The sequence below is a fragment of the Cephus cinctus genome, unplaced genomic scaffold (assembly GCF_000341935.2).
Source record: "Cephus cinctus unplaced genomic scaffold, Ccin1 Ccin1_scaffold0230, whole genome shotgun sequence".
Classification (NCBI taxonomy): Eukaryota; Metazoa; Arthropoda; class Insecta; order Hymenoptera; family Cephidae; genus Cephus; species Cephus cinctus.
Window position 1 is genome coordinate 337,652 of NW_014332946.1, and position 24,583 is coordinate 362,234.

The 24,583-nt window shown below is 41.8% G+C and overlaps 1 protein-coding gene and 1 long non-coding RNA gene across 3 annotated transcripts in view; one reads left to right on the plus strand and one right to left on the minus strand.

Annotated features, from left to right (window-relative positions):
• The window catches only part of LOC107265588 (extracellular serine/threonine protein CG31145), a 31,364-nt gene extending 20,814 nt beyond the window's left edge, over window positions 1-10,550 (minus strand). Inside the window, exon 1 of the mRNA XM_025082899.1 lies at window positions 8,945-10,550. Within this exon, the coding sequence (XP_024938667.1) occupies window positions 8,945-9,405 (461 nt within the window). The 5' untranslated portion in view covers window positions 9,406-10,550. The remainder of the gene's footprint in view (window positions 1-8,944) is intronic.
• Window positions 10,551-11,504: 954 nt separating this feature from the next.
• Window positions 11,505-23,830, plus strand: LOC107265595. Of its 2 annotated transcripts, none has more exons than XR_001537244.2 (3): window positions 11,505-13,452; window positions 18,376-21,366; window positions 21,463-21,860. It is a non-coding gene; the product is annotated as an uncharacterized LOC107265595 (long non-coding RNA). The 2 variants fall into 2 exon arrangements; XR_001537243.2 differs by lacking the exon at window positions 11,505-13,452 and adding an exon at window positions 21,918-23,830 and having other exon boundaries at window positions 20,230-21,366; window positions 21,463-21,796.
• Window positions 23,831-24,583: the final 753 nt, after the last annotated feature.

Genomic DNA, 24,583 nt, shown 5'->3' on the forward strand with positions numbered 1-24,583 from the left:
CCTCTATTTCCTCCGTTCCGTGCTCCGTCATCAGGCGTCGGCGACGAATCCGCTCGATTTCACGAGGTCTAAGAACGATCGTTGACAAATGAGATCCCGTCGCTGCAAATCCTTAGCCTACTTTTTTTTTGGGGGGGATGAATTTTCTTTTTGTTTACATTTCAAAAATTGTTCGTTCAACTTCAATTACAATGATATTCCGCATGGTGATTTTTATCGAGTTCACGAGTATAAAATTGGGTCGAATTTTTTTTTTAAGGGTCGTCATGACGTCACGACTGATATATCGTAACCGTGATGTTTGCTGGTGTAGATAGAGTGTAATTTAGCGTATACGCTGAACGAGGTGCAGTTTTAACTGGATACTGAAAATGATCGTACCACGGACGGCACTTTCATTAATGACAACGAGGGTCGTAGAGTAACCGTGAGCATGATTCCGTGACGCACTCGATCATAATGGTCGGTTTCGCGTCTCTGCACTTGCTAAAATGGCTGCCGACGATCACAGCAGCTCCGATTCGCGTGACGGAAAATATTGCGGAAGCGAACGAAGGCTGGGCTCGGAGCCGGACTAACGTGGACGAGCAGAGTCAATTTCCCTTGGGCTGGTTTACAATAGCGAGATGCAAGAGCTTTCATTATGGCGGATACAAAAGTGCGACTTGGAGATAGCCAGTGGAATCGTAGGCATGTAAAATTACAAGAGAGACACGTACGGGAGAAAAAAGAAACAAGGAAAAAAAAATAAAATTTAAAAACTCTTATCGGTCTTTCGTATGTCGAATAAATTCAGGATTAATTCGTCGGTGTTTGCGGATTCAAAATTTCAATCTAGTTTCACTGGCGTCGTTAATAGCGCGACTTAATGAATCGCTCGGGGGAAATTAATTTCGTGGTTCGTCCAGTGGGCGTCGCGACGCTCGTAGGAAAAAAAAAAAAAATAAAAAAAACCCGATAACATTTCTATCGCGTAGAATCGTCCTGGAGTTGAATTTTTTGTGAAATTTTCTAAATTCATTAAGCCGCAGCACAGCGTGCGGTCGCCAATTTTTTGCGCGACTTTGATTTAGTTTAATCAGGAACCCATTCGGCGAAGTCTAAGCCGTCGGTCGCGGAAGAAGCGCTTGTTTAATGAATTCCGGTGACTAATCCATTGGATACTCTGGCGGATTAATTGTTCCGTCCAAGGACGGCTGTCGGATTGGACATATTTTTCATTAATTTAATATTATCGTTGAACGGGAACGAGTAAATAATTGTAAGGATAAAAAAATCAAATTTTTTTTTTTCAAAAATTACTAAAAAATATTTCAAAATAATAATACTGACGCGAATTCGATTTTTGGAAAAAAATTTTTTAATAAAAAATCAACAATCATTCTTATCATCGCGTCGAAAGAAACCGCCTTGAGGAGAGGCAATTCATAAATTATACCCTCTCGCATACTGGAAAGGCATCATTGCGTGACAAAACGCGTGCGGCACGCTGCGCCTGCGCTCTGATTGGCACAAAGTGAGTGGGACTCGAGTGCGACGGTATCTGACCAAGATTCGTTTGGTTATTTTATTTTTTATTTTTTTTCAATTTTTATTTCACTTCGACTCACCGATACTTTTTCTCTTCGTTCGTTCCTATCGTGCAATTTTCACTACGCTCTGTTAATCCTAAATCGTCGAATGAAGATCGCGACGCCTTCGATCTTCGCGATACGACGCCAAGCGTCGCTTTCGTATTAACTCGCGAAATAGCAATTTCTTGAATATCACTATTATTCACGCTAACTCTACCCGCGGGGTATACGTCATTTTTTTTTTTTTTACAAAAACGTCTTACGAAAATTTTTTCCTCTAAGCGTACGTAGACGTTGTAACTTTTTTCCGTTTTTCACCCCCCCCCTCTCCTCACCCTTTTCGCAAATTTCACCCTCGCCCGGTCTATTACCGTCGTTTCAGAGAATCGCGAAGTCCCCCCTTTTCTATCTACTGGTCAAGACTGTAGTTCTTTTGAGAGCCGTCTGCGAGTCAACACGGCGCTCTCGGCGCTGAAGAAAAAGGAAGCCTCAAATATTTGACCAAAGAGTGACCACCTTCCGGCTTCGTAGATGGCTATTTTTAAAATTCAATGGACCCAGGCCCCTTTAACGGGGGTACCGACGAAAAAAAAAAAAAACCGAATAGCAGCAAGAAACGTTGTTAATAAAAAATTACAAAAAAATATCGGTCTAAAAAATATTTACCTACGTAAAAATTGAAAAAAAGAACCTTAACCATAACTTAGAAAAATAAAAAAAGACCTCAAAAATCATTAAACAAAAAACAAATTCCAAAATACCAAACGCATCGCACGCGTAACAATCGCGTCCGCTCGCGCGACAAATCAAAAGCATACACCGTGAACGGCGTCGCTGCAAACAATACGCAATAAAAAAAACAACAAATCTCACTATCCGCAAAGAACTCAGGTAACAAAAATGAAATCGATAATTTTTCAAAAAATTTCCACCCATGGATTCCCCGAGTAATGGTCATCGACAAAAAAGTCCCCATCACCCCCTGCCTAAACCAAAACACCCCCCCCTACCCTCCCCACCAAAATGAAAAAACACCAAACAATCAACTCGAGTCAACAGCATATACATATCTAGTGATATTTTTCTCCCTATATCCAAAGATAATACTAGCTTCGGAATAATCGCGCCGTGCGGCTCCAAATCACATACGTCAACATTACGAATTACCGATAGTGACAAATAATACCAACTGCTCCCACACAGTCGCACCTGATACACCCAGTGCATACGTTTCGCACAATTCCCGATGATCCCTTCTGACAAGCAAGCAACGTGCAGCTGTTTATACCCGTATATACATATATACCAGTATACCTATATCCGTCTAACGTACATATTCATACAGTAGGACATATGTACTCGTTGGATAGGCATATGACGTAGCGAGACCGCACTTTATGCTCAAACAAGGTTCCATGTGAGCATACGGTGTCTGATTCTGTACCCACTGTAATACGTACAGAAACCCATACGCCCACCGCCAGGTGTCCCGCAATCAACAGTAGGATATAATATAGATATATATACGTCACGCAGCTATATGCCGTACCACTCAACCAATCACGAATACGCGGCTACCTTGAATGCATTAACCCTAGACTCCGCTGGTCAATAGAGGAGCAGAGAGTTGAGGAGGTTGATGGGTAGAGACAGTATACATAGAGATATCAGATACGTAAATAAGAATAAATATATATATGTTAGAGAACCGATGGAACCGAAGAGAAAATTCAAATTTACGTTAAACTCGAATTTCTCGTGTTTCGCAATATCAAGTAGCATATAAAAAAGCGAATGGCCTGCTTATAAAATGCAAACGGAATAAAGATGGCCGCCGTATAACGTAATTCCGACGAGTATCCATGTATCTTTATGATTATTCTAGAACGGGCTGTCGCAACGCGAAATACTCATGGCTGTTTTACAAAGCGAGCGTCAACTCGTCAACTACTGGTTGGGCTTATCGCTGGCACTGAGATTGCGGAGCTTAATGGTAAATTATTTTACGAGAACTCAAGAGCTTCGTACCTGATGTGCGCGCATGCGCGGACGTACAATGAAATGACGTAGTGTATAATAATAGCAATGGGAATAGTAATAATAATAAGGACAAGTTTTGGTTGAATTTGAACACATGCACTTCCGGTTGCACAATGTATATACTTTTTTAATCGAATTTGGTAATGCATTATATCTTTGACAGTGAATATATATATGTATATATATATGATGGATATGAAACAAAATGGCGTGTGTCGCATAACTATCAATGATTCAGACGTTCCGCGAATAATTGATCACACGAAGTCAATTATTTATACGGGAAGACAGGCACGTGCTACTTGGTCGACTGTGCTGAAGCTGCTTGCATCTAATTCCTGGCGATTGCAATTGCGAACAGCCTTAAAGTTATCAGTGCCCCGTTGCTTGCCAAGCAGCGATAAGTATTTTGAAATCGACGTCAATGCAGCCATGAGTTTTGCATTTGAAATTTTGCCGCAATCAGCATGCATTGATGCACGGGTGTGTACGTAAGTATGGGTGCATCCGATTCCAGTGTGGATGCACCCGAGAGGAATCTCTCATGCCGGGACACGTGGTAGAGTTACCGTATGTATATGCTGTATACGTCAAGGGCATAAAAAATTAAAGCCAACTTCGTCGCCATATGTAATTTCTATTATTATTCAGTTCTGTGCATCTGGCTTTGCTGATACGTTGACATCGTAGTCAGTTGAGGATCAGCCTTGGCATTGAGTCGAGGGTCATTCGGAGAACTTGACTCCCTCGGTGGCCGTTTCAATTAATTCTTTTTCTTTCAATTGCATTAACTGCACGTTATTCCATTGTCAAATAGGAACGAGGTAGCATATGCATCATCGTTGAATTTCACGTTGTCGCTGTCGTGGGGAGGATGCTTTATGTTGAAAATAGTCGTTGGAGTTGTTCGATGTGAATTGCGATGTTCAATCGATCTGCTTCGATTTGTCTTATCGACCGTTAGATCTAGCGTAACAGAGCGGGAATTATGAACGCGCAGGTATTAGAGCGCGACTGGATTATAGTCTGTGGAAAAAAAAACACAATGCAGGTAAAATAGAAATACGAGAAATATAACGGATACAGATTATATTGATTCTTGATTTTTTTTTTTAAATATTTTATTGGCATTTTTTTTATCTGCGAGGTGGACGATGCTCGCTCGGGAAGACGATGACGAAATTTGAAAAAAAGTGGACACGTGCGATTTCGAAAATCCCGGCGTTAACCACGTACCGAAGAATCGGTAAACAAAAGTCCACGGCTGACGACGACGCCATCAGCGACGCGTACCGTCCGCAAAAGGAATTATAAATGACGATGGTAAACAGGCGCTGTCTAGCGAGAAAATAGCTTCTCCCTACGAGAAACGCATCTGTTTGTTTTACAGAGCGTAACTTATGCGCTAATATCACGAGACTCTATTAGCCTGCAAGTATCTCTTTTAGAATGCACATGATTGGTCGAAGGAAATGTCATATTTTTTTTTCACAACTAATCGCCATTTTATTTTCACTCGTATTACACGAAAACTCCGGTAATTTTTTATTTACTCAAAATCAAACCCCATTTTATCGTGGTACACCGTAACCTAACCTCTAAATCTAGTCTAGCTATACTCGAATACTCTTGTCAGTGTTATCTTGTCAGTTCGTTCCGTGTAACACGCTACTTCGATAATGGTTATGAAGAGAGAAAAAACGTCAAAGTAGAATTTCTTAGTTATCTCAGAAAAAGAAAACGATCGTATATACGAACGGGATCTTCCTGTGACACGAGTCGCGAACGAGTCACGACGTAATAAAATATCCCATTCTGTGCTCGCGTAAGGGAAGCATATCCTGGCCTGGGGTCAGAAGTGTATAACATGACCCAAGTCCCGGCAGAGGATTGGGCGAGCTCCCATGTGTGCGACAACCAAGAGGGGAAACGAGTTGCCGAGATGAAAAATGTGCCACGAGTATACTAGATACATATACGGAATACGTGTGACATATAGAGATATGAAAATCCATATATGCACGTAGGACACATGTAGAATAGTAACCTCGGTAACTAACCTAACCTCCACAGTACATATCCTTTCCAGAGTATACCATATACGTGCTGGCATTGGATACGGTTTCTTGCGTCTCGGTGTATCAAGTTCGTTCATTTTTACAACATTAGCACTAAAAAAACTCGCGTCAGCAAGTCCACCGAGTTAGGATTAAAATTACGAGATAGAAACCACTGGAAATAGAAAAGACGACACGTGAAAAATTCAAATAAAAACCGTCACGGGATACGCGGAGGAATGTTTTACGTGATAACGTGTACCGGCACTTTCGCTTAAAAATAATTGTTAATAATTATTAATTTTTCTATGCTAATTTGTAGCACTTACGTGTATACTTCCACCGTGTAATATTTCCGTCAAAGAATCCCACACTTACGATCTATTCAGAGGACACATTGCGAGAGTAGGACATTGGGCCATTGTGCGAGCTTTGTTGCTGAGGAGACAATACCGTACTACTCCCTGGACGACGGGTCATCGCCATCGTGATTACAATGCGTCCCGCGGTCGAGTAAACCTTACGACAATAAACATAAAGAGGATATACCAAGAACCCTTTTTAGAAACCTTTCCAAAACGACAGAAATCACAGAGCCTACAGCGTCCGTCGGTTCGTGGCAGACGAGAAACAACAGGTCAAACGCCAGTGAACTAGCTTCGTTAAGTAACTGCCAGATGGCGCCACTGTACCTGTACTATTCGTTAACGACCAATCAACGGCCTCGCTCGCAGCAGTAACGTTTCCTGCGATTTTCACGTACCGCGATTAATTTTCCATTATTAAGTCCCATTCACACTTGCACACCATACACGCGTCGTACTGCAATAAAAATGTTCAGACTATCACGTTGTGCGCGGAGGATATGGCCGTCGTCTTAATCACGTCGTGGTAATGAAAAACTAGAGGTCGGAAATTATACTCGCATCAATGAAACGAGACAGCACAATGGGTACAATTATAATTGCCAGTTCTGATAATTATCCCTACTGACCATTTCACGCGTGCGTTTCGCTATATAAACTTGCGCGCATACATAACAGATATAAAATCGCTCTGGCCATTCGCTGCAATAAAGTTCGTCTCTCTCATACGTCGTCAGCTGAAATACAGGTTATCTCACAATAAAGTGGTGCACGATGAATGGATCGCGGACTCTACAAATGTTCACGTAACGTATATGAAAGTGTGTATATATATCGTGTATAGGCAACAGAATAACAGGTACAACATTTTTTTACACAAAATTTCATTACCGTCTTTAACGAGTGCTTTTCGTTAATTATTTTTTTAATGTATCCTCTTCAACGGCTACGGCACTACCGGAGATAGGCATCGTGCCCAAGTGCACTGGGAAACTATTAACAATGAAATTTACATGTGCGCGTGTACAGGCTCGTGCAAAAGTAACTAACCGACTAAATAGAAAGCTCCCAAATGTAATCAAGTAAAAACTGTATTTTTTTACCGGCGAATTTTATTTCTACTAAATATAAGGAAGTATTTATTCAACGATAACCGCAACGTTATCTCAATTATAGTATACAGTTACGATAAACATATAATTTAATTAATTCGTCCACGTAACATGCGAATTGAGTTAATATTTGATTTTAGCTCTATAGCTATACGACTATAGCTGCTATGCCTAGCTCACAACTCTATAGGACGAACTGCACGTTCAGTTCGTTTAAAATGAAATTAAATTGGAATTCCTAGACGCGCATACGGAAAAAGCATATGCTGTAGACTCTGGTAGAAATTAAAAAAAATTATTTTCCTACTTCACTACAGGTCACATTCGAATGAATTACACACGTGGTTTTGTCGCAGGATGGGGTTGGACCCGATAATAAATTTTTTTTATAAAAATTTTTATACAAAATATCTCTGTGTACCTCTTAGGGCGTATATACAAGTGTTTGAGACGACTAAAAAAAATATTGCATCATATGAGCACCTTATTTCTGGTATTTTTTGAGAGAATACATATAGAATGACGAAGTGTACGCGCAACTACGTAAACATGTGTACGTAGCCTAATTCGATATTTTTTAAGACAGTGAAGCCACCCTTAAGAAAATATATGATCGTCGCCAATATTTTTAACGTTTGATTTATGTGAGTTACGTACGTCATTACCTAGTGGCATATGTGTACAGACATGGGTATAGCTATATATGTAACAGCAATCACGACTAGTGTTATTGGCAGGATCGATTGGTTATCAATGCATATTGATAAGTAGCTGATACACGTGGAGTATTGAAACTATTCCAGAGCATGTTGGACTTTGTTGCAATTATCTAATATTTTTAATTTTCTACCACATAACACGATACGGAATTGAGTGACTAAAAAATTCCAATGATAAAAGTGAAAAAAAATATTATACAAAATTGCGACCGGATACGAGTCAGTAGCCGAGATGCATAATTTAAAAAAAAAAGACAAAAAATTGTTATCGGTAGCTGCACGAGTTTCTGTTAATCGCAGCAGGATGCACTCGGGTTAATAGGGATCGAGAGAAATGATAATGAAAAAAAAAATTAAATTACAAGAAATACAGTCGACAGTGTTGCCATTCATTGAAATTACGTCTCGTATAAATGCATTTAAGTATCTACCATCAGTTCTCGTGTGTTTCTATATATTTTTCAAGTATTGTTTTTTTGAATTTGTTCTTTTTTACTATTTTTCACAAGGTCAACAGAGAAAATTTTTTTTTTTCATTATCCATATTTTTTGTCGCCGTTGCAATTACATTGATTGCAGGTTATATAATATCAAATGAGCCAACGCAACGGAATCGCGGAATTGGAAAAGGACGTATAAGCGAGGAGCATCAAGATGGTTAAAACAGTTGGATCCCCAGCTGGAGGTAAATCCCGTTGGCGAAGGGTAGACAAGGGGTGGTAGAAACTGCCCCCGGAATGGTTGGGCGCCAGGGTGTATATATATCTAGAAAGCAGAGTTTAAACTTATAAGTTAGGATTAAACGGTCTCCTGCGTGTAACCGGAAGCAATGTCCTCTCACTGTACTAGTTCATCCCACCAAAAACCTAGGAGTTCATCCCTTATCCAGGTACCGTGAGACGGGAGTGCCTTATCGGGATGCAGGATAACCCAGTAGGAATCAATAAAGTCAGGTGGGTGCCTACGTACATGGGAATAAAAATCAAGTGAGTTTTACGAGGAAGGTCGTTATGAATTTTCAAATATGCGCGGGAAAATTGAATTGGGTCAAAGTATATATATTTTTCATGTACTCACTTCGGGTTTATTCGGTTTAGTTCGGCCAGTGTCGGATTGTCCGTATGATCCTCACCACTGATCCTCACGACGCCGTCCTCGACAGACACGCCAACACCGTTCACCACAATGTCCTCCAGATCGGAAAAGTCATCGTGGACTTCCGGTTTCTCGGTGTGTACAATTTTCTTCAGAGTCGCAGAATTGTCTGGTTGCGTCACGCCGGACGCGTCGCCGCTCGATTGCTCGCGGCTACCGTTGACACGCTGAAGAAACTTCCGTCTGAAGTTATTATAGACGGTATCCTGATTAGGATCTTCGCCGATCTTCACCCGGCCATGACTCGGTACCAAGTGATGACCACTGTACCCCAGATCCATTTGAAGATCGACCACCAGGAGCAACGTGAACAGGATGGCAAAGGCACTCAGGCCGAAGATCAATTTTTCGCGTACGCGAAACATTCTGATAGGTATTTTCATTTTATCTTTATTTTCAATTTTTGGAAAATTTATATTTTTACCAAGAGCCTTCTCCTTGAGCTTGCTTCCGGATCTATCACCGTCCACGATATCCGTCGAATAAGCTGCACCTTGCAAGGGCAAGTTAGTACTGTCTGTGGAATTAAAAAAATAATGGTCACTTTTCAAAATTGAATTTAAATTTTCTTTGCTGTCTTCTGTATTCTTCACTGTGGTTAACACTTTGCCAGAACCATCGGGATCCGCTATAAAAGTGTTATCGAAGCAGCTGATGTCAATAGTGTCATTCGACGCACTTCGCTCCTTCCGTGCACGAAAGATATCGATTAAACGTTCGGGGCTGTTTCCGCGACTTCCGGTATCCTCCGGGTCCTCGGACTGGCTGTACTTCCTCCTGATGTTCCGAACGAACGTACCGTCGGTCTTAGTCGACGCTACCGAAGAAACTGACTGCGGGATCTGATAGCGCGATTCCCCGCCACGTCGTCCCGGGGAATTTGCAAAATTTGCAAGTCTGCATTTTACCAAGTGCCGACCGGCTGACTCGTCATCGTCATCCTCGTCGCCGTCGTCCGCGTTTCTGTCGTTGTAATCGCTGCGGCTGCTGCCGTCCTGCGACGTCGAAAAGTCGTTCCGCACGTTCCCGCTAACGCTATCGAATGACCCGGGGTTATCGTGAAGTCTTATGAGAGACTGTGAACTTTGCACCGCGTGATCCTCGGGCGGTGGCGAAAACTTGAGCTTTCTGATATTCCTCGGACGATCGAATATCCAAGGACCCTCCCCTTGGAGCCGAGGACTGTCTTCGTATCTCGAATCGCCACTTCCTGCTGAAATCTGATCGGCGATCAATCCCAACCTGCTGAACTTCTCTAACCTTCTGCGTAAACTAGCACGCTCCTGTATCAGACGAGAGTTATCCTCCGAACGTATCAGCTCGTCGATGTCCTCGACGGAGACACTTTGAGAACTTGGACAAGCTTCCTCTTCCTGCTGAAGACGTTTGGTCACCCTGGGCGAAAGTCCAGCTACGTGGCTCGATGTACCCTTTGCAGCGCCTATGGATTTTTCATTAAAACTAACGTCAACGTCCTTGTCGGTAGTGACCGTACCACCTGGTCCTTTGCTGATCTTCTTCAGCAGATTGGACTTCTTCAACGAGTTTCTGGTCAATCCTTGATCTCCTAGTGGACGTTTCTTGGAGCGCTTCCGACGCAGTGGCGCCACTGGTCGTTCCTCGCTTCGCGAACTGCCGGGACTGTCGCTGCTTTTACTGTAAAAAAATTTTTTTCTAAGTAAATGTGGACTCCTCTGAATGTTCCTTACCAGTCTCTCGCAGGACTCTGTTATGTTTTCACGCGAAGACTTCACGAGTCTCTTTAGAAACGAATCGTTTCTCGTTAATTTACCCGTAATTACTCGAGAGTCTTCGAGCGTCTCACCGCTCCCGACAGATGGCACTGAAGTCGTCGGCACGTGACTCACCGTTTCCTTCGCGTCTCCTTTGATCCTCCGGATCAACTTCGTTTTCGGTGACTTCACTCGATCGCTGAGACTTAGTTTGACTTTGTTTCTGCTCCTGAAAGACCTTTTTCTCTTCTCCTCGTCCTCCGGCGAAAGGTCAACCGCTGACCTTGACCGAAACGCCAAGTCCTCAAACTTGACCGGATCTCTCTTCAGGAAGCGCAGGCTCTTGCTATCTGTGAATATCCGGCGGTCTGAAGGTGCTCTCGCTACGTTTGAACCATTTACGTGACATTCTTCCTTCTCCAGTATGTTCTTCTTCGGCTGATGACGTATCACTCCAACACTGCTGCCAACTTTTTACACTGTAATCAACGATCCCACGTGCTTTCGGACTACCGTCGATCTAACACACGCCTGTAATTCACCACTTGATTTCCACGTCAAGGCTAAGAAAGTCCCGAAGAATATTCGTTACGTGAGTGTCCGCCTTAAAGCACGATATACCAAGAATGAAAACTTTGAAGCGTATTATTACTCAATGTTTTCGCTATCTGTCGGTCTTCTTCAAACTTATCTTCTTTCTCCTTATCGTCGAACTGGCTTCAGATTTGGCAACTTGCTTCTGCAAAAAATACAATAACAAATTTTATTCATTAGTTAAAAGAAAAATTATTTCTCCCTTACACATTGTTACCGCGTAGTGGGAAAAAATTTTCCAAAATACAGTTGGGACCGCGCATCTTCATAAGACAATGTTGATACCGTCGTTTTTCACGATGCAAAGGCGTCGAACGCTGTTCGTGCGATACACAGTGGGTCAAGGTGTGCCGTCACGGGGTAGATATCAGGGTAAAATAGACTGACAGTAATAGCGTACTTGGCGCGTCGAAAATGGCCATTAGAGTTATCGCGAAAATGCTCACAGAAGAGAAGCTCCATAAAAGCCGTAGAGTTTCTGAAAGTTTCTTGGCGAATGGCTGCATGTAAAACGACAAGGCGGTGAACACGAAGTAGTTACACTTTGCATAATTCAATGCACAAACGAACGATAATATTAATAGTCAATAAGTAACTGGAGATGTCTGACAAACGGGATAGCTGAGCAGGACCAATGATGGGGAGTTAACAAAACAAAAAAAAAACAGAAAAACGGAAACGAGCCGAAGCAAAGCAGAAATTGTTCGTAAAATATTTTTAAAAAATTTTATATTTTTTTTTTTAATAAAAAAGCTACATAATTTTCCCCCTTTTAAATATTGCGTTTTACGGGTATCCGCGAAATTTTTCGACGAGGCTAGCTTATATCTGGCTCCATTGAAATTCCAGAGGTACGATCCCTCAATAATACTAAAGATACGTGAAACCCGATAAGGAGTCTCTCGTTCGAGAACTTCTCTACGCGAACCATAAAAATGGTGATTCTAACCAGCCGATTCCACGTGCGGACCCACCTAGACGACGATGTACCAACCAGTTCCTGCAGCCAAGTCTTACAAATATCAAGGAATGGCTAATGTAAATAGAGAGTCGGTAGCCAAAAGGGACTATTTTTCCAAGATAATAAACATGACTGGTAGCCTATTCCGATAACGACCGCGTATCGGCAATTTTTCAAAAGAAATACCCCCTAAGCGTATCTAATCAAGGTCCAAATCCACTCCCCAGGAAAAATGCATTGAAGTACCGATGATTCCACGAAATTTCGAGTGGTCGAATTGACATAGATAAAAACCAAGAAAAATAAATACACCGCCACAAAGATAGAAAAAAAACCCTATACCCTATGTACACTTCTATACAAAGATACAATATTCAGATACGACAATTCAAATCTAACGAAGTCCTTCCTTCCTTCCTTTCCTTATACGGCTGTATCCCCAATGGGGGATATGTGCCAGTAACGTGGTCCTAATAATCAAGGTTGGAAGTTCGACAATAGATGGCGATGTACCTTGCGAGAACGGGCCTTATTCAACTCAGCGTGAGGGTACCTACAAAGTTTATACACCCAATCCGAACAGTGTTGGGCGAAATCCTAAGTTTTCATGTGAAAACCATTGGTGAATGCCGCTGGAAGCTGGGCGCGAACCCTCCAACCTTTCGGTCGTGAATCCGCAACCCTATCCACTGGGCTACGGCCGTCCCTTAATCCTACGAAGTCAACGGTAATACGTTTACTCGTTGCGCTAAGCAAGTAAAATAAAGAATACCTGGAACGACAGCGCAGTCAGTGAAGTGTTCGTCCGCGATCGCAGCGCCACCCGACGGATAAAGTCAGTACTAAAGCACAGTCCATCTAGCATACGTTTCCCATACTAACCTCGACGAGAAGCTTAACGACTTTGTTTTCGGTAATGGCGTCAGGTTTCGTGCGGTGGTCCTGGCGGGGCATTAAATTCCATCGTGGGAAAACTAATCCGTACGAGCCACGTAGAGGGCTAACCGAACTCGTTAGGAAAAGATGGCTGGTCTATCTCGGGCATGGAGTTATTAGTCCGGCGAGGAAGCCGAAACGACGTGGTAGAAGGAAGGAAGGAAGACACACGTATAAAGCCGTCACGCTGGGATTCCCGCGTAAGGGTGAGTTCAGATCGACTGCGGTAAAGGGACAAAAAGGATCCAAGGAAAATCGCAGTAATTGCTACCCGAGAAAATCTTTCTTTATCCCGTCATTACCTGCCGGATCTTATGACAAAATCAGAGGGAAAAAAATTTTACCACCGTTTCCAACCCGTCCAAAGAAACCGTTCGAACCGTGGATATCAATCTGACCATTGGGTGACTCTGGGTCGCTGTCATGACGTAATCAAAGTCGAAACCTTTAAAAGGATACGTATACCTGTATATATTGGAATTACATGTTTACTGTTATCAACATAATGTATTTTCCTTCGGTAACACGTAACGTCATCCAAATGACGCGACTGCTCTCAGCCGAGTGGACCCGAGCCCAGATTGGAGAGGAGCGTACATATTTATAGAGACCATCTTCGAGAGACGGTGGAGGAGAGGATGGACCAAAACGACATTTGTTATCTATACATAAACGTATATACGAACTATGTACCCCGTGTACCTCTTTGTACGTTTAACTGCCTGAGTAAGTTGCGTCATTTGAATAATGCAGCACGAAAGAGTATACAAAAAACAAAAAGGCGGAGGAACGAAAGAAAATTTTTATTAACGTATAAGTATATAGAAATGCATATAAAGTGTGTGTGTGTGTGTATATATATATATATATATATATATATATATATATATATATATATATATATATATATACAGAGTGTATCAGCCCAGATGCACGTTTGAGATTTGCGGTGAAACGGTGCACAATTTCGAAAATCTGATGTCACAACCCTTGAATATTTTTTGATTGCGCATCGAATGGGCATATTATTATTGTTCGCCTAACTTCCGGTCGCAAATAAAAAAAATTATCTTTGTCATTTCAAATGATATTGAAAAAAGTTAAATGCAAAAGTTGTAGAGCAAGAAAAAATAATAGAGATGAAAAAAAAATTCGGACGGATTGCCCACATAATAAGAGAGATATTTGCGTCCGAAATTTTCTCAGTTTTTGACAAATTCCTGATACTGGAGGAACGCCTTAGCTTCGTGCAGCAGCTTCACGCCGAACTCACGATTCGCAATTGTTTTGAGGTAAGCGTTCTGTCAGACGCAAACGCGTACAAGGTGGCTAAAATATATTATAATGCTATTTTTCATTAGAAGTTAGAAGCCGAAGTATTCCTGCTGTAGATTTCCGTGATCCCGGATGTAGATTTTGGAGTCTTCGTCTTCCTGGACGTGGATATTCGAGCCTTCGGGTTCCTCGCCGTAGACTCCACAATCTACGGCAAGGAACACGAAGGCTCGAAAGATAAAGATAATTTTTTTTATTTGCGACCGGAAGTTAAGCGAAAAATAATAATATTCCCATTCGATGCGCAATCAAAAAATATTCAATGGTTGTGACATCAGATTTTCGAAATTGTGCACCGTTTCACCGCAAATCTCAAACGTGCATCTGGGCTGATACACTCTATATACATAGAACGTGGCACGTGCTGAAAATAAATAGACCCTTCTGATCGGTATAAGTGCTAAAGGTCAGATCAGGTTATCCTGAGTCAGGCTAACAATACCTTTAAACTAACAAGCATCTTGATGTCTCGTACGACTGTACCTACGTATTTTCCAGATTGGAACTATCTGTCTCTTAAGTGTTAAGAAAGAGAATGAGAACGGGAGAGGGAGAGAGAGAGAGAGAGAGAGAGAGAGAGAGAGAGAGAGAGTCAACAAGAAAAAGGATAGAGCTAGTCGTGAAACTCGCGTCGAGTCCGCCGCCTTTTACGAAGTCGTAATCCCTAGCTAACTGCCCATTAACTCAAATTATATTACTTAACCGAGGAAGCGGCCCGCCGTCGAGACGCTCAGCGTCGTGCTCTCTGATCCATTTTAATTTTTCATCAAGCTTCGTCCACGAGTTTTCGCACCGCATACAGAAATTAATACCGTAACGTTTAACGGCTTCAATGTTTTTTTTTTTTTTTTTTTCAAAATTGAAACGACAAGTATCTTTTCGATTAGACTTGTCAGAGACGTACCCCCTCCCCTATCGTCCACATATTTGAATATTTTTCACCAAAAGCACGCCGATGACGTCATATACTTTGGCTCGAAGAGTTACCGCAATTTTTTTTTTTTTTTTCCATTACTAATGAACTTCGCTTCACAAATATATATTTTCGCACATACTTGCTGAAATGAAAAAAAAAAACTTTTTGCGACAGAGTTTTATGAACGCTTTTGTCATTATTATTATGGCCATTTCGTTTCAGGGCTTTTCGGTACTCGTTCTTGTTTTCTGTTTTTCTTTCTTTTTCAGCAACGCGCAAATGCTGTGAAATGACTGAAATCACGAGGAGGAATATTACGGACGCGGATTGAACGCGCAAAGCAAAGGCGTCACTGTGTTCGTGGCCGCGATAATTAATTACAATTTGTTACTCGCGCGCAGGTGCTCACCTTGCCCAAGGCACTACGGGTTAAAGACCCAACGTTCCAGTCTCTCACTTTTTTTTTCCTTTTATTCACTGCTTTTCTACCTTTTTCTCAATTCCATTGCCAACCGCGACGCGTTATTATTATTATCGGTCCGGCGGAACGTTTTTCCAAAACATATGCACCCATATATGTATATGTATATAGTTATTCAGTAGAAACGCATCACCCGAACATCGTTCTACCATAGAAATCAAATGGACGGCGGCTAACTTCAGGCGGTGCATTTCTACTGAATAACCCTGTACATATATTTGCTTCCGTACAAAATTCAAGATTGACTTTAAATCAATAGTGCATTAATATACGTGCGTCGTATACTATTTTTTTTTCGCACGCTAGCAACAGGCATGAGAAATCGAATATGGCGCAGCGAGTTGAAAAAGGAAAAAAATTTTCAACGGTCGTCGTAAATCGCACATTGTCTATGTGCGCGTGTAATTTTTTCCAAAAACGTAGGAGATTGAGGGAAAAAAATCAAAAAAATTCCCACCGAACCACGTTGTCACGTTGCCATAGAAATCCATTGAAAATTTGTCGTATGTCACTCGCGTACGTAAATAGTAGAAACGTGCACTTAACCGGGTACGTGGTCGGGTGGCCGCGTTACATGCGGCGAGCCAGGCGTCCCGACGCCGGTACTTTCCTATATGGGAGGTTAACCCCATGGCGTTCTGACTTTTCTCTCTTTCTCTCTGACAGAGAGAGAGAGAGAGAAAGAAACGAACCAAGCCACCTAGTATTACCCGGTGAACGTATTATCGGAAAAAAGTGAAAACGCACGTGTCATTTACCTGTCACTCAGCAAGTTTTTTTTTTTTCCCACTGCACCCGTAAACTAAATTGTCGCTAGGCCCGACCGCACAAGTGTATTTTCCAGCGATACCCTGAACCATCGCCGATAAGGCGAACACGTATGTCAACAGAAAGAAGGAAAAAGAGGAAATTAAGTAAATTGTCGTGAAATACCAGCAAATATAAATAGTTCAGACCCATTAGCCTGGCGCAACGTTGTTACACGCGATCGCGCATCCACGTGAAGTTTCTGCGTGCATTTACGAGTCTGTTAAATCGATTTGTTGGGAGATCGTTAGACACGTGGAGTCCATACAGAAAGTAAAGTCCATTACGATTAATTAGACCAGTGCGTAAATATTTGGACAAGTTCGAATACAAATAAAAAAGTATATAATAAAAATTTTTAAAAAAAGATGGTCCAAAAATTTACGTAGCGAAAATTTTTTTTTTATAATATTCCACGACTTTTGATAATACTTCAGATAGACGTGGTTAACGTAGCGAGGGCTAAAACGAGCATTTTAAAATAAAAAAAAATTTCATCCGAAGCGTCAAATTTACTTGTTTTCACTTTTTTTTTTCGTCGCCTCTTACTCCCAAGCAGACGTATTCTCCGTGTCTTGTTTTACTTTTGACACTCTTCCGGCGCTAAATCGGCCTCTCGGTTTCGTCAACGTGTATTATTTCGGGACGACCACTCGAAACTTCTGCCAAGAATCCTTGGGGTGGTGGCCGTGTTATCGCGCTGTGGGAAACGGGCACGTACGCGAGGCACGTTGAACTTGAGTGCTCCTGTAGAACTTGGAGTATAGAAAGGAAGTCGCCAAGTTCGCGATAAGTGAATGACAGAGGGATAGCTCTTGCTAAAGATTAAAAAAAGGGAAAAAACTCTTCCTCTTCCATCTTTACAAGTTGCTACTTCGCAGTCGAGCTGTCGTCACACATCGCGTGCCAAGCAACACGTTGAAATTCAAAGGGAATCAACGATTCGAAGGAAAAAAAAAAATCGATCGAGAGTAGACCGAAAAATTTTTCAAAAATTTTTACCAAACCTTCGTAAATATCTTGAATAAAATGAGTTGCAAAAAAGATTTATATTACTTGTATATTATAAAATATATATATATATATACACGTAACAATGTGTCTGACAATTCCAGAAATGACAGCAAATATAATAAATCCCCAAAAAAATGTATCCCCAAGACATAACAACCCGAGATCCTTAAGCTCTCCCAAACAATCCACAATCCCGGGTAAAAGAATCGGATAAAAGGTTAACCCAGCCTAACCTTTAAAAAAATACAGCATCCCTTACTCCAATATTCCCAAGACCAATCTCAAGCCAGTTCCAAAGAAAAGGCCGGATAGAGAATTCAGACTGAATAATATATATACACACACACACACGCGCGCGTAATTATCAGTCCCTGCCAAAGACGCGGACTCCTTAGCTCACGAGAAGACGTCTAGACGCCTCGCGTGTAAAGGATCCAGACCCATCCAAGCACGCACGTTGCCTCGTCCACGTATCTGCACGAGACATATACAGGCAATACCAGGGAATATCAAAGGCGTTTAGACGAACCGCATCGCAAGATAAACATATTTGACTATTGTGGCTTCTGTTTCCAGATTCCAACGACTGTCGGACATCAAGGCTCAAAACCAACTGTTTCACAGTGCCAGCTAAACAAATGGCTGCGCTTCCGTGTTACAGGCAAAGTATCCATACACAGGCCCAGGTTTACGATCTTCCACAAAGTACAGAGCCCAGCCTACGTCACGCCTGTAGAGGCGCCTATAGATACCCACGTGTCCCTCGTCCAAACGCTATAGATATAGCCGATCCACGAGTTCAATGTTTTCCCTTTTGACAGCTGTCAAACAGTCCAACCCTTAGCGACCAGTAGAGCACGTGGCCACTTGAAAAAATCACGAAATACGCCAAAACAGGACATTAAGGCTCAAAACCATCTGTTTCACAGTGCCAGCTAAACAAATGGCTGCGCTTCCGTGTTACAGCCAAAGTATCCATACACAGGCCCAGGTTTACGATCTTCCACAAAGTACAGAGCCCAGCCTACGTCACGCCTGTAGAGGCGCCTATAGATACCCACGTGTCCCTCGTCCAAACGCTATAGATATAGCCGATCCACGAGTTCAATGTTTTCCCTTTTGACAGCTGTCAAACAGTCCAACCCTTAGCGACCAGTAGAGCACGTGGCCACTTGAAAAAATCACGAAATACGCCAAAACAGGACATTAAGGCTCAAAACCATCTGTTTCACAGTGCCAGCTAAACAAATGGCTGCGCTTCCGTGTTACAGCCAAAGTATCCATACACAGGCCCAGGTTTACGATCTTCCACAAAGTACAGAGCCCAGCCTACGTCACGCCTGTAGAGGCGCCTATAGATACCCACGTGTCCCTCGTCCAAACGCTATAGATATAGCCGATCCACGAGTTCAATGTTTTCCCTTTTGACAGCTGTCAAACAGTCCAACCCTTAGCGACCAGTAGAGCACGTGGCCACTTAAAAAAATCACGAAATACGCTAAAACAGACAAACCAAATAGCGTAAAACTAACCCGCGTGTATACCTTGCAAAAAAAAATATCATGCGGACCCACGTGCGATTTGCCAATCACTGCATTGTTTACCAGCTGTCAAAAAAAAAGGCACATTAAATTCATAGACTACAAAACACCGCCCTAAAAAATTAACACGGCAATTGGTATCCGTGACGATTTTTAATTATTTGCTATAAAAACATCCAAAGTTAAATAATTGATTGATAAATACGAATAAAAAAATTAACAAGCATCGCCCCCCCCCCCACATTATGCTTTGTAAACAAACTCAACATATGACAGTACAAACGTGTCGTGTGTCTATCTACAGTTGGTAGTGATACGTACATGTACTTTGTCCGAGTGTACAGTGATACCAACAGTTGTCGTTCCCCTAATAGCCCCCCTCCTTCCCCCCCGCCCCGTACAAATGGGCTCCGATATCACGAGAAACAAGAAAGTATCGCAATCTGTCACTCTCAAGTTTCTACGGCAGACGATACACGCCTTGGTATATACTTCGCTTGGTTACGAGGGAGGGCGTCGCGACGCCGTTAACGTCATCGGCTAATTGGCCGTTACTACCCAATTACGCGGTCTGCTCGGTAAACGATTCGCCGCAGGTATTACGCATCTGGGAAAATTCGTTTCGCGTGTCCCGAGGTGTCGGCCATCTTTGCGAATAGTCCGGGGGGTGGGATTCATAGTGATTTCTGTATTCGGTTCCAAGTCCACTCAACATATACAGACAGTATCGATAAGAAAAACAGTGATTAAGAATAAAAAAAGGAACGAAAGGTATATAGGCAAATTAATTTTTGCTTACAGATGATTCATTGATTTCTTTTTTCCTGAATCCGGATGGGTCTCGACGTAAACACGAAACTTTACCTGGTACGAGCGTTGGACGAAGAGAGACTGACGATTAATTCGAGTATAAAAACAATGCGTTTTTATAGGAAACTTTGGCTAGGATATTTACGTACGTTTTAACATGTAATATTCCGAGTGAGGTTATGTATGCTCGGCTTGTGCTTTTATTTATCAGCCTGACCCAGACGCGCCTTTACTTCCTGTATTGACATTGTCAGGGGGCGACCGAATTGAAAAGGATTATCGATCGTAAATCGAGCCTGGGAATACTTCCGGATAACACGAGCCACGTAAAAGCAGACTGACGGTTACAGGCGTCAATTGCAAAATAAAAAAATGAATCGCGTGTATTATTGTACGAGAAAAAAGAAGCAGACTCGCTGTAAAGGTAACGCAGAAGTACTTTGGCTCAAACCAGTTTTATCCTGTATGACTTCGTCTCCATGGCAACGAAATAACAGTGACAGCTGCAACTAGTGGGTACGAGTGCAAACTGTTAGCCGCTCGAGTTTTAGCTGGTGTCGCGTGGATAATAGTTCTAAGACTTTTAACCAGCCGATCCGAAATGTTTAATAAGAAGTACATTCAAGGGGGTGCGCTTGAAAAGTGGCGGGAACAAAAGCAGGATTCAAACAGTGTGTTTGAAGTAACGTCGTGGCGACTTCGCTCTCGACTCGAGAACCAGATCGAACGACAGAAATGGAGGAGGCGACCGGTCGTTAACGCTGAGCACTGGTATGCCTGACCAAACCATAGGCAGGTTTGTTCGCGCGCATAGAAACGGGTGTTTATTAATTCCAGGGTAAAAGGAGTACGAGCGAAAGGAGTGTTACGTGGTGAGTCGTAATAGCGGAGAACTGATAGTTCCAACGAGTGAATCGAGCTTGACGGGTCTGGGAAGAATGTTTCATTCTGGAGGATGCCCATCGTAATTTTTTTTTTTACTTAAAAAACTGACAGACACTGTACTAGTTTTTGACTGTTATTTTGGTTACGTCTATTGTATACCATTTTTTTACGACTACGCAAGAGTCCGACAAATAAGAAAGTGTAAGCAAATATTAATTTACGCAAATGCTTTAGAAACTGTCGACCGTAGAAAAGGAGGACGTTTGGAGAAAACGTGAAAAATGGAAAAATCCTCAGGGTCTGCCATCCGGACCACGATAAAGGGTAAAAAGTAATATTATATAAAATGAAAAAAAAAAAAAGTTAATTTTCTTTACCTGCTCACTAGTCAAAACAAAATTGCGTCTAATGAAAATAATTCTTTCAGAGAGGACTGGAATTTTTTGAAGCTTGTCTCACGTAAGACGCGTGCCGAAGAGAGATACCGGAATTCGAACGTCCTGGACGCCCCTGTACTACCGTAGCTGTCTTTAACGGCGATGAAGATTATTCAGACAGAAAGAAAAAGGGGGAGAGAAAGAGAAAGAAAAAAATTTGTTCTCTCGTGCGGAACCCGTCAGAGATAACAGAGCCGGTACGAAGACTGTAGATTCTTTGAGAAATAAAAATGCCGAAGGAGACCGTAATCCTTTGGGATAGTCCTCATCGCGGCGACGTAGTAAAACCTGAGCGGACGGAGACAATGAAGATGGAAGAAGGGAGTATGAAAAATATTTATAAAAAAAAAAAAAAAAAAAAAAAAAAAAAAAAAAAAAAAAAAAAAAAAAAAAAAAAAAAAAAAAAAAAAAAATCAAATAACGCCCAATGTAAAAATTCATCTAGATTAAAGGCACAGCGAAAGGTACCTGTACCAGGATGCTGTTGGGAATTTACGTTTGAGAAGACGCGAGGCGTGAAGCCTTTACGGAAAATGTGTATTAAAAGGAAAAGAAACAAAGAAAATAACGAAGAACGAGACTCCCAGCGACAGAGTCTACGAAGGAAAATAACTCGGTCAAAATATCTGCAGATATTTAGGATAAGGTAGATAATCCCATCCCCTTCCAGCCTTTTCTCAGCCGATGGAACGGCGAGAGAGGGAGGGAGGGAGGGAGGGAGAGGTGGGGAAGAGAGAGAAGAAGAGAAATAGCTACGAAATTCTGAACCTTCGTATATTTAAGAGTCCCATGAGAATCGAGTTTGTTACACGGTGCGTGGTAGCGCTATAAATTTAGGAGAAACTCGCAGATTTTAAGGAGCCTGGAAATTTGCGTTCCTATTGATATCCGGCCGAGGGTAAAAATGAGCAATTACGTTAGAATTTTCGAGAACGTTCCAAAAACGTATTTCAAGCTCGTAAAAAATAATTGTTAATATATACTTCAAATACGAAGATACATATGTGCACAAATCATCCTACCTACCGTTGCCGTTCGTTCGCGTGCCTGATGCGTCCACGTAAAATATCCCAGTCGCTCGGGGTCGTGCGAAAGGCTGATGAAAAGTCATTGAGAAAATTCACAGCCTGGCATTTGCGCGAATAGGCAACGACGACGACTACTTTCTACGTTGGCCAAAGCGCCGAGGTACGAATAGCATAGATACGAGAGGGTTGCAGAGGTGCGTGATCTGAAAACGGTGCGTGGAGAGTGCGTACTAACGAACAGAAGGATCAATTACGCGTAACAAGTATGCCGAGACACGCGCTTCCGCGGATTACGCGACAATAGAAACCAAGCTAAGAAAAGGCTCAAGCGTCTATTTTATATCGGTTAAAGAACGTTTCGACCGTATGTAAATAGAAAATCAAGCGTGAGGCCACCCTTAAGAATTGAAGGCGAAAAGCCGTCTCAACCCTGTAGAGCGAGGAGTCGTCTTGAATCGTCACTCAAAATTAGTTTAAATGGGGATAAAGAAAAAAAAAACTTTTATTATATCGAGGTCCAAAAATTTTTGGTTTCCCATACCTGCCGTGAGTGCGAGAGAGACGATCTTATGGGCACTTGCATGAGCGAGAGAAGGACGGATATACTGATGACAATAAAATCGAAGGGCACGAGAGATTCTCCTCTTAAAATTTTACGACTTTTAATGGCTACCAATTTTGAACGGTCCCACATATTGAGATGATCAATCGATGGAAATTTCGTAAATTTTCTTTCCTTATCATTGAAAACTATTAATTAGACTTCGAAATATGAGAAATTTTAGTCAAGCAACATTAACTCCACTTGAACTAATACTCGTGGCGTATACTTCATGAACTCGTTGACGTACTCAATCTAAATGCTATATAGACTCTTCTACTTTTGATCCGGACCCCAGGTAGACTGTATATAATTAATTCAAAATTTGTTCCGTGACGAACTGTCAAATTTTGTTGTTTGTCAAAATCAAATGGACTATGCGTTCTGCACGAGTTTTCAGGTTCAGTTGAATATGTCAATGAAAGGAATTGAGAACCTCTGACACTTGGCTAACGGAGACAGTGATACGTCGCAACATCGAATTGCTTAACAGCGACAATCCAAGGCTCGACGATACAAAGGATTTCGTTAACGAGCATAATAATTAGGTATCTTGATGTAGGTAAAGGATGCGTGAGCAAGTGAATTTACATCAAGCATGTAAGTGCGCTATAGGATGCCAGAAGGTAAGTATAGCCACGTTAGAAAAAAGTCCAACAAGCCTGAGTCTGGTGAAAATGGTTTAAAACAAAAATAATAAAAAATCATACAGCAAATACTGTAAAAAAAGAAACGTCAATTCAATCAAGCCACGAGACACCAACAACAAATTGTCAGCCGATCGTCCCAAGTCGTTATTCGGTACGAGAGTCATGACAAATAAATGTGTCGAGCGACCGCAGCGCCGCCCCCGGAACATCGCGCAACTAAAACATGCCGGGCCCGCGAGCCCGCATATTGTAAACACGAGTAAATCTTGAAGCCTCTCTTCTCTCATGGAGTTTCCTTTCTAGGTATGGTCGATGCACGTCGTTCTTTTCTATGGTGATGAAATTTACGAATTTCTCCACGTTCCTTTACCAAATCGTACCGTCCAGATATAACGTACGATTGCATGCAAAAATCTACATCCTACGGAGATAGAAATTAATCAACGTAATAATCGCCAAAAATTAATCCAAGTTTCGAGATCCAATTTCATTAATCATCATTCGCGCTCCGCACTGTATAATGCAATTTTAAATTATTTCTACTTACTCCTCGGAGCTTGCCATACGTAGCAGCGGCTCCATGGCTGAATCCGTGCCTCCATAGATTCAATGTGTATTTTACATGGTGTTAATAGCACGTTAAGGCTGGTGGTTAATTTGTAATTAATAAACACACGATTAGTAACACGTGCACGTCATCGCTGGTAGATACCGTAGGTTCTGCTTGAGGGTCTGTAAGCAAAAAATAATTAAAGGGTTAAATTTTTTAAAAAATTTTTAATCCAACATCAAATACGAAAATTTTTATCTCTCAATCAGTCAATGCATTATA